Genomic DNA, 10,397 nt, shown 5'->3' with positions numbered 1-10,397 from the left:
ACATCATTGATGTTGCACCAGTAGCGCCACTCCGACTTATTCTGTGACGTCGTCATAGCATCAGCCAATCAGGGGCTGTTCAAGCTCACGCACGTTCCAGCGAAACTTATTTTTAATAATCATTCATCAATAATAAGATATATTTTACTTGTTTTCACTCATCGTAGTGAATTTCTAATGCTAAACGGAAATTATTCATTACAATAGTATGTCTGTAGAAAAATCATGCAACTTCCCTACTGCATTTCATTCGTTACTTATGACATCGTTTCAATTCCAAAGTTATCCTATCGACTTAAAATTCAGATCTTCTGCAAAATTCAATTTATTTTCAGCCTTACGAGCAACAACATTTGTGTTCTTAGCAAGTAATGCTTCCAGTTATTTCATAATATCCGTTGCTGGATTGAGAATGGAGCTGAGATATGTGGATGGTACTTAGCGTAAATTCACCAAACTTCGTATCTTTATGAGCCTGTGAACATGCAAGTCCATTAAAATGTCTCTTATTTGTTAAATTTGCATATAATTCATTAGATTCTATCTGAGTAGGATCACATTCCAAATACCTTTAGTATTTTTGTTGCATCAAATGTCTCTCGTTTTGCTCCACGTCGTTCATCTTCAGGTATCCTGAATTTTGTGTTCATCAGTGTTATATGCAGGTTCACTTTATCTGCATCTTTTCTGAGGAAGCCTAAAATACAGGAAAATATCGGATGAGCCCAAGATAAAGTTGTAGAACATGCGTGAGACCTTCACTTAAATTAAAAATAAATAGTTTGCCCATAATATGAAATGTTTTTGTCATTATTCTAATTAGTTTTAGAGGTACTTGGATTGGGTTCATAATTTCACTACCGAGTTCTAGCTTGTATCCGGTGAAGATCGGACTTCGAATTCAAAAGGCAATAACTGGTGGCAGAATGTAATTATTCTGCTTCACTTAACCCAAAATGTTGTGTCCAACTATTCCTCACCAATGTCGAAAAAATAATCCGAAATTTGATCAGCTATCTCCTGCAGAACATTATCCTTACTGTATACTTTGGCATAAAGTACATTCACCTCGGAAGGATCATCATTCATATAGTCGACTCCTTGCACAGTTAACAATAAAGGTCCATTTTTGAGAATAGCGGGCCTAGAATACAAAATTACTGATTCATCTGACGACAAAATCTATTAAATGACTTTGCGTTCGATCAAGATTTGCTGTACTAAATTTCTGTTGTTCGGAAAAATAATTGCATTTGATAATAAATAATTTCAGCGATTTGAATATAGCTATGATATTTCTTTGCTTCATCACATTAGTTGATTGGAAAGTCACCTACGCAATTATATTTTCTTTGCAATGTTCTAACGCTCTCACAGCTTCTTCTCTCTCTATGCTGTCGACCAAAACCAGCATGCCGATAGTGAGGTGCATCTTCTTTGGATTTTGAAATATTTCTTCTTCGACACCCCTCATCGGCTCGTTTGCAGCCAGCACTGACTCCTTGAATTTTTGGAATCCGTTTTGAACACTTTCACAGTTTGTGGGTATGGATATAAAATGAGTGTAGTGCAACTTCTTTCTCGATGTTTTTATCAGATTGTCAATTCGCTGGCGAGCCAAAATAACTTTCTGGCGTGTCGGACCAACTAGAACTAGAAGTAACGAAACATTAACGAAATAATTTAGATTACATAGGTGCAAACTAGGTAATTTATTTTTTCACCAATGTCTCCATTCTGGCCTAATTTTGGGATTTGAATGGATGTCGACGTCTCTGTTTCTAGTCTTTTACGGGTCGACCCTTTAGTGCCGATCACAAAAGGAAAAAATGGCCTGAAAATAGAAATTTCATTTTATCAATTATCGGAAAGTAAACTTATACGCACCCCTCAGCAAGGTTTTCTTTATAAATCCATTGGTGCACTTACTTAGCGAGATAAAAGGTGTGTTTAAATCTGCCATTGTAGGGTTGCACATCAAACTCTTCGCTGGCAGAATCCTCATCGCTGTCGTAATCATCTTCTAGATACATCGATTCTTCCTGATAAACAGCCGTGCCACGATCTTTGGACCATACACCACTGTCACAAAATCTATAACACCTTCCGTCAATCCAAACTAATTCAGGACGCAATGTGCTGTTATTGTCCATTATTGAAATCGGTATTTGAAAACACCTTCTTTTTTTCCTTATTCCTCTAGTTCAACACCCCTTGTTAATATACCGTCCTGGTACCAGTGGTGTCTCTGTACCTATTGGTACTATTGGTGTCTCTACTGAGAAAAATAATTGGTTCAGAGTTGAATTTACAGAATTGAAAAAAAGGTAACGAAGAGCCAGACTTAAAAAAATTGCACCATCGCTTACCGATTAATTCGAATCAAATGTAGAGATGTATTTGACAGATATTTCATAAAACCACCATAACCTCTACGCTTATTCGAATGACAGCTGATAACAAGCAATGGCAGAAGGTGAATGAACACATCTAGAAAAATTTCGACGATTGTTGCTCTTGATTTGTACTTACCTGAATTATAATGCGAAGCGATGTTTGCTGGGATTTAAAACAATGAGACTAACTATCGGTGAGATTTGTTCCTCACAGGGATAGTCAGAATTTCCTCGATAAAGAAAATATGTTGAATTCCGGAGAGGTTATGTTTCACGACCAGCATGTTGTAGATGGTAGGGAACTGGGCTTATTTGGCTGAATCGATCTGCAAGCGGCTTGTGTGTCGGGATCTGATTCTGGAAAACTGCCCTGCCAAGATAAAGGACAAATTGATCCTGAGAGGAGAGGTGCTTGCATGAAATGAAATGAAATTCAACAATACGTCTCCCGTCATTCCAAGAGAAATGATTATTGAAGTCTTCTATGCTTTTAGAAATGACACGGATAACTTAGAATCGGTCACTCATCTAGATATGGAAACATTATGGGACAAAATGCTTGAGCTATTAGCGAGGAAGTACGAATCAGGTTCACTGGCAACCCATGGATGTTTCAAAAGTCAATTTCAAAGCAGAGATTATTTTAAGGTATCCGACAAAGCTGCCAGATATGTTTAAATGAATTGTGTCATTGAGACAAATACACAGTATTTATAGAACAAGAATAGTTTCGTAACAGGATTCGTGAAATATGCTTCACGCAAAATGTGAAAAAGTTACAACTCCGGCTATTATGAAAATAATAATTTTATTCAAGTATTGTTTCATATTGCTTATAGTACAATTTGACCTACACAACACAATAGAGGAGATCCATTTTTGAATTCTCTTTGCACATGGTTGGTTATAATTTAAATATCTTCATAATAAGGGTCGTTTCTTTCATTTTCCTACAGCTCAGAAGAATTTTTCATTCTACGTGTAATATTCACTGATGCTATGCAATCATATGAATTAAATTTGTCACTCTTCCAAGTAAGGTTGTCCAAATTCACCGTGGCACAGATAATGACAAAGCTTTGTGCACTTCTTTCTGTAAGGCACATAGGCAATGTGGATCCTAAGATATCGAAGGTTTTCAACCTTCACCGAAAGCTTGGCTACCATAAGCATCACTCACAATGATATCAAACCACTTAGGATCCAGCCTGTGATAAATGTTATGGTATGAGATCGTTCAGAGTAAGAATAGGTGGCGAATTGTCAGCACAGACTTTTCGACCTCTTAATTTCAATTTCAGTGCAACCTAGAACCATGCAAATGTCGGACAATCCTCCCAAACATTCAGACAGGTTTCTAGAGACTGTCTTTATTTAGCCAAGATATGGCATATTTCAAACGGCCACTCAATATGTCCAGAGTACGAAATATCATTTGTTTACAATCGCACAGTGTACCACATTTAAATGATACTGCGAGAAATTCGTAATACAAGTTGGGCTTCAATTTCACATACGTCATCAGAACCTGTAGCTTCGAGTTTAATTGTCCACAAAATACGTCTTCAGGATCAGCAATGTCTAGTATTTCTGAAATTATTTAGAGTAGATAGTTTCGAGATTCCTGTCAGTGTAGCCAAATGAGCATCGCTTGTTTCGCTGTCAAAAAATTGGAAAACTCTTAGGTCATTAGTCACTACTTCTGTCCTGACAAAGGTAAATGAAGGAATATCATTTACAGGTTCATCCAATTCTACTTTTGGCTCTAGCAGTTCTGTCTTGACTGCTAATGATTCTTCCATGTCTATTTGTTCTCCTTCATCTTCGTCAACTGGCTCTTCTTTTATACGAACGAGCTTTGGCTGTTCCTCTGTTTGCACGCGACACATTCTCTTTGGTAACCACTCCTCATCCACTTTACATTTCATATTTCTCTTTCTGCCTCTTCTGCTGCCTGTAAGGAAAGATCCCTGCAAGTTGCACGACGGCACTGCAGTTTTCTTTAGATGCCTTCTCTGCGAATGAACGCCTGAAAGCAAATAAAAGACAAGTAACCGCGAAAACGAAGGCATTGACGACAGATCTGAACAGATGAGACTAATCCCAATCCTCACTCTGGAAGCAGTAGTCATTCTTGACGAAGTGCAAGGAGCAGACTCGCATCCATGACGAAGCTTCCCGTTCCATTTTCAATATTTTCTCCCATGCTCTACGACGGTCAGTTTTCTCCAAAATACCAAATTCGTTAGGAAAATCTACAAATGTTTCGTTGGGTTTAGGGAAGAGGTGTAATCTAACTGTCCCGTGTACGGAGGCCTTGGTTCTGCACCCGCGAACGGAACAAGTTACGTTGCTTTTCGTAATACGTAAAGGGAATCGCATTCCAGGTTCATTTGCGTCTTTGTTCATTTTTGGCCAACAACGTTTTAGATTTTTTGTTTCTAGTTTTATTTCGTGAATACGTAAGCAGAAATCACCGTCGTTCCCTACATTGGACCTTTTTTAGGTTACACGGTTTACACGTGCTCCCATTTTACTCACTTGCATTAGTTCAAAATTCTGCCGTCGATCATTATGTTCTACTTGACCGACCGATGTTCCACTTACCGTAGACTTTTGGGCCTTTGTCCGATAATAAAGGTGTCTGTTTTTTCTGGGAGAGACTCACAAAACATATGATAATTCAAAGAGTTTCTTTTATCACTATGTAGTAATTAGTCGATTTATTTTATTTTCTTGTTCAGATTAAGCAATTTGTACAAGTTGCATAGTTGTCACACTGTAATGCCGGTAATACCACTTACTTAAATTCTGTGAGATGGCGCTAATGATCAATTCAATGGTATCCCAGCGTCGCGTACACGGATCACTTTTGAAACATCGGGACGCACTCGAAGAGTCGACATGTCTTTTTGTAAAAAATGCAATCCTATCTGTGATTGCAAATAAAAATACTGAAATACAGATTCTCGGGTCTTGCTGGAAAAACTCGACGTTTTTTGACCCATTCGTGTATCTTTAATTTTCTCATGACTTTAATTATCAACGAGCGTCATCAATCGCGAAAACTGATTGTGAGTCCGCATTGAGACTCAAGTTCTTCCACGCATTGTTTTCTTTTTTGTTTCTTTCTTTTCTTGCAAATTCTAAGGGCCCACCTCTGCGCGTATCGCGCCTCGCTGTCTAGGTTGTCCGCTCCGTGGTTTTTGTTCACTACGAAACGTACTTAATAAATGAAAATAGTATTTCATATTTTAAACTTATTATAATAATATCCAGTTGTCAACGTATACAGCAATATTAGAGTCCCGTGAATAAATGCTAACTTCATGCGTCTTAAAAAAGCTAGCTTCGTGTATTTAACAAGATCTTTTTATTGATAGAGAGATAAGTCTACGGACAGCTGGATGTTCGTGAAGCAGAAATTAGCGTGTAATATTAATCGAATTCAAGATCGAACGCACGACATGACGAAATTTACATTATTATCTACAGTATAAAATCAAGCCTTAACGTTAGCTAATAGTGTTTGTAGAATGTGTACAAAAGCCAAGAACGAACTTATGTGTATGAATAAAAGTTAAGAATTCCAAAGTCCGCTTTTCCAAATTCATACATACCTCTACGTGGGTAAAGTTTGCTACAAAGACGATTTTAGGAGTCACCGAAACGACTCGGATTCCGAATAACAGACTGAAAGCATTTAGCATACAGAAAACTCGAAAATAACCATTAACTGATCGGTGGGGTCTTGAATGGACGTTCCGATAAGCCGGAATCATCTCCATATAATTCGCTCGATCTTCACCCTATACAGGATGAATCCCCTCGAAGCATCGGTGGGTCATTGTGACAAATGCACCAAAGCCTCGTTGATTGATTATAACTATAGCAATTAGCATAAAAAATGTAACGAAATTTGAAATAACTGCACCTACGTGCAATTTACTCATTCGGTTGAATCCCTCCACTTAGTGCTTTCGGCAACGAATGAGTTCGAAGCTCATAAATTATAAATAAAACTAAAACTAAGGGAAATGTTTAAAACGAAATAAAATAAAATTGTTAAATAAAGTATGATATATTATTAAAAAAGTAATAATCACACGGTATATTGACGCTTGTCCTAACTAAACGAAATACAGCCACACGGGAGGAAGAAGAAGAACAAAACGGTGCTAGCGGCGCGTGCAAAAGTCACGCAGCACTCAGCCGTTATACGAAGGTTGGAAAAATCGCAGTAAATCATCGCTGAGTACCATTCGTGTCCGTCCTGTCCATACATATGTACGCGCCTGATGTCCCCATGGAATTGTCGGGCCAACAGATAGTCTCTTTGAGAGGCTCGAGGGTCATTCTTACACTGTTCGCGATGCGAGAGGGGCGCCGCCGGTGTATCGAGGATCCCGATCGGGAATTCGCATCCAGCGGCCCCTGCAGCTTTTACCGGCGTCAAAAATTTCCACGCTATATCTATATTCAAGGGGATGACAGTCCGACATCCGAACAATAATTCTATGGATACTTGGCAACGCTACCGAAACTATTATATTACAATACATTGCAGCGCGGGGTGAAATCGGGATCGGAGAATTTTGGGGAGCGAGTTACCGCACCCCGGAGTGAATCGTGACAATATAAAAAGGAAACGGACCTTCCTCCTCGCACCCAGGGGTGTAAGCTTCCACACACGTGCACCTCGTATTTCCCCCTTGTTTTATTCGGTGGAAAATTCTTATTGGCTGCTGCTTTTATCCAATGAAAATACGGAGGCGTTCCTGCACCATAATCCTCGCCTAGGGTCGCGTTAAAACGGACTTACTGCACTTTCGATATTCTACCGTATCACTTATAACTTATTCTCTGTGTTCTTATTTTTCAATATTTTGTGTTTCGTTCATTTTTTATTTTATTTTATTCGAAACAGATTCGGCTGGTAGAAAATTAGATGTATTGAAATATCGGAATACTGCAGATGATCGTTTCTTGACGAAAAAGAAATGATCGCAAAACTGTAATACAAACACTTTTATAGGGATTTCTGGAAAGGAGAAATAAAAAATAATTGTAAACATGTAGATGAAATACTGCAAAAATGCTCGATAAATTGAAAACTACCATACGTCGATATAGCAGCGGGCAATAGGCAATTTATAATTATGGCATGTGCGGTGCGGTAAAAAGCACGACTACTCCACGTGTGCATTGAGTTCAAGAGATCGTCTATTCTTTGTCTAAATGCATCTTCGATTCACGTTCGGTTACAGAAGCTGTATCATGGGATATATTATAACATTGTAAATGTGGGATCGTTAAATTTTCTCCAGGACAAGCTCAGCGGAGTTTAGTGTCTGTATAATAAACTGGTTGAGAAATACCATCGTAAAAACCCAAGAGTCACAGCCGCAGTCACGAATTATACGCATGTGCGTATATACGCTAGTTTCCAGTGTGCATGTAATATGAAACTAGGTATTCACCTACGAACACTTTTGCGCACATCAGCAATTGTGCGCGTCCGTACGCGTCTTACGTAACACCAGTGAGTATATTGATGCATCCAATTCCAAGTCACGTCGATCGAACGCGCGCCTGTGATTTCCATACTTGAATGTTAATTGAGGCGTGTTACACACGTGTGTAATATGTGTACCTGCAGTAGCGGTAGCTGTGTCGAATCAGACGTGGTAATCGGGGCTTTCCGTTTGCGGGACGCGAGGCAAGCCGGGAAAAAGTTTCGGTGATTTCCCGAAGGCGTAAGAAGTCTGTATTTACAGACTTTCGGTGACTCACGACACTTTTGATGTACGTCATTACGATTTGACAAGGTTGACCGATCCGATCGGTGCACGGCATGTACAGACAGTCGTACGTGTGATGTATGTATACCTGTATTATACAGCGTAGGTATTATCTACTTGTATCTTGAAGCTAACTATGAAAAACGAATTTTCCTGCTAGCTTTCCAGGTTCTCCGTAGGAAAGAAAACCGTTTATCCTCATTTTTATTCTGTGCTTTTCTTTTAACAGAATATGAAATACTCGGCGAGAACGCGATCTTAACGATTTAAAATGTATTCTTTCATCCAAGGTCTTACGGTTCTTAGTTTTGTTAAGACTGTCAGTGATCACCTCGTCATACAGGGTGAGGCAAAAGTATGGAAACCCTAAGAAATATCGGGGAGTTCGGTGAAAGAAAAATGACCAAGGTTAAATCTTAGGTCGTTTTTAACGAAAGATTGGATGGTAACAATTGATTTGACTTCGAACCTCATGTCCAAATTGATTTTGACGTCAAGTTTGATGTTTCAAACGGGAACCCCCATTTTTGATGCCAGCATCGGAAAAGGCGGCAAATTTTACGTTCGAATATATGTTAAGGTCTGGGGTCAACGTGACCTCTACGGGTTAAATAAAGGTGAAAAATACGCTTGGTAACAACAACGCGGATAATTTTGAGGATCCATGCTTTTGCCTCGCCCTGTATATTATAAGTAATTATTTTTACAGATTTAATGACCGGAAGATGATTCTAGTTAAAAACCGCTGAATAGACCGACTACAATTAGGTACCCATAGGCAAAGGTACCAGGCATTAAGAATTATAGGATATTGTAGAAATCCAACGTTAGCCATACACTAATACGAATAATACGATTATTTATATAACAACCAAAATATGCCGTCTAGTCGCCTGGAGGTAAAAGTACACCTCGTGACAATTTTTATTTTTATGATCTACGGTTTTGAATTTTTCCCGATGAATTTTCCGGGTGGTTATTAGTCAGTTAGTGAAATTCTCTGACGCGCAGGTGTAACCGATTTTCCCGATTTCCAGGACAACTGCGGGACGTCCAACATATTCAGCGCCTGGCGATCGTGGAATTACCACGAGGTTTTGTGCGATTTGCAGGAATCATTCCGACAAAACCGGTGAAATCTACACCGAAGTCAGAATCCGACGCAACGAATTTATTAACGATAGATAAAATTGGATAAAAAATTTTTATAAAATTACGTATAACCGAAGAAATTGATTTCCTTCTAAATTTACTTCTTATAACGAATCAAACATCAATTGGTATGATAAAATGCGTACAAGTTTGAATATATACCTTGTAAAACTTAATTGACGAAGGTATCAAGCGGTAGTTTCCATTAAATATTATATCCATGCCAGACGTAAGCGCGAAGGTAAGCACCAAATACGGATACGGATAACGTGCCTGCATCGAAGCTGCTATCTTACGTGTTTCCATGTAATTATTTAAATTTCGTGGCTGCAGCCGTTCCGGCTTCGTGAGTGAAAGCTGTAAAAATAGGATAATTATTATACGATGTGCACTTGCATCGTACAGTCGAAAGGCGTTTATCAATATCGCGAATGTACGATTCATTGGTAAATCCCGTACGTGTACGTCGTGTAAATTAGCAAGGTGATTCCTACGACGATGACGTTGCGGTGGCCTATGCCGGAGCATCCGGATCGCTGCAGTTTCTCCCTGCAGCACCGCGTGCGATCGAATCTGTGTTTATACGTGTATTTACACGCACCGAATAACATATTTTTATACTTTAGAGAAACGTTAATGCGTGTACTGCGGCTTAAGGTCAGACGTCTCTTCTTCTCTCAGTCGCATATCGTTACCTATAAATTTGACCACGCTCAGACAAACTGCATCAAACGTCATCTGGCTGAACGCCGAAATGGATCTGCTTCGGACGCAGTTTCGTGCCTGCTGGATTTGTAAACTAAGGTGCGATACGTATGTTTATTTATGTACGATTTATTACGTTATCGTATAACAACGCATGCATGCGGTCACTCTGTACATTCTGCGCATTTTATTTTTCCATATTCGCTGAGAAAAGAGTTTATTTACTGTTTACAAACGTATACTTCGATTTGGCGGAATAAATGTTTCGTTATTATTATTATCATGAAATTTTAGTTGAGACAAATATGATTTGCCAACTGTTGGAAAATTTCTATCTATCGTT

The 10,397-nt window shown here is 38.8% G+C and overlaps 2 protein-coding genes and 1 long non-coding RNA gene across 8 annotated transcripts; 1 reads left to right on the top strand and 2 right to left on the bottom strand.

Annotated features, from left to right (window-relative positions):
• Nucleotides 1-312: 312 nt before the first annotated feature.
• On the bottom strand, nt 313-2,660 carry LOC124298385 (activating signal cointegrator 1 complex subunit 1). 5 transcript variants are annotated; one of them, XM_046750302.1, is made up of 7 exons: nt 2,533-2,660; nt 1,930-2,275; nt 1,725-1,834; nt 1,338-1,653; nt 981-1,144; nt 570-697; nt 313-475 (listed from the first exon to the last, which is right to left on the bottom strand). In XM_046750302.1, exons 2-7 carry the CDS (start codon nt 2,151-2,153, stop codon nt 362-364), a joined length of 1,056 nt encoding a protein of 351 aa, XP_046606258.1. In that variant the 5' UTR covers nt 2,154-2,275; nt 2,533-2,660; the 3' UTR covers nt 313-361. The 5 variants fall into 5 exon arrangements, with proteins under 5 accessions (XP_046606258.1, XP_046606256.1, XP_046606259.1 ...); XM_046750300.1 differs by having other exon boundaries at nt 1,930-2,278; nt 2,533-2,647; XM_046750303.1 differs by lacking the exon at nt 2,533-2,660 and adding an exon at nt 2,370-2,453 and having other exon boundaries at nt 313-492; nt 1,930-2,278.
• A 3-nt stretch (nt 2,661-2,663) lies between these two features.
• Nucleotides 2,664-4,051, top strand: LOC124298388 (uncharacterized). The gene is made up of 2 exons (XR_006906794.1): nt 2,664-2,804; nt 2,891-4,051. It is a non-coding gene; the product is annotated as an uncharacterized LOC124298388 (long non-coding RNA).
• Nucleotides 3,188-4,921, bottom strand: LOC124298387 (uncharacterized). 2 transcript variants are annotated; one of them, XM_046750309.1, is made up of 3 exons: nt 4,511-4,921; nt 4,136-4,425; nt 3,188-4,055 (listed from the first exon to the last, which is right to left on the bottom strand). In XM_046750309.1, exons 1-3 carry the CDS (start codon nt 4,803-4,805, stop codon nt 3,993-3,995), a joined length of 648 nt encoding a protein of 215 aa, XP_046606265.1. In that variant the 5' UTR covers nt 4,806-4,921; the 3' UTR covers nt 3,188-3,992. The 2 variants fall into 2 exon arrangements, with proteins under 2 accessions (XP_046606265.1, XP_046606264.1); XM_046750308.1 differs by having other exon boundaries at nt 3,188-4,425.
• Between the last annotated feature and the right edge of the window lie 5,476 nt (nt 4,922-10,397).

This window comes from Neodiprion virginianus, chromosome 2, assembly GCF_021901495.1.
Source record: "Neodiprion virginianus isolate iyNeoVirg1 chromosome 2, iyNeoVirg1.1, whole genome shotgun sequence".
NCBI lineage: Eukaryota > Metazoa > Arthropoda > Insecta > Hymenoptera > Diprionidae > Neodiprion > Neodiprion virginianus.
Note: the sequence above shows the minus strand (reverse complement) of the source record. Positions and strands in the feature narration are given on the sequence as shown.

Bases quoted from the DNA above. Each gene is read 5' to 3' on its own strand.
- LOC124298385 (XM_046750302.1), bottom strand. From the start codon at position 2,153: ATGGACAATAACAGCACATTGCGTCCTGAATTAGTTTGGATTGACGGA. The intron at 698-980 runs GTGAGGAATAGT...CCTGTATTTTAG, and splicing joins GGATTATTTTTTCGACATTG to GCTTCCTCAGAAAAGATGCA. The intron at 476-569 runs GTATTTGGAATG...GCATGTTCACAG, and splicing joins ATGCAACAAAAATACTAAAG to GCTCATAAAGATACGAAGTT.
- LOC124298387 (XM_046750308.1), bottom strand. From the start codon at position 4,805: ATGAACAAAGACGCAAATGAACCTGGAATGCGATTCCCTTTACGTATT. The intron at 4,426-4,510 runs GTGAGGATTGGG...ATTTGCTTTCAG, and splicing joins GAATGACTACTGCTTCCAGA to GCGTTCATTCGCAGAGAAGG.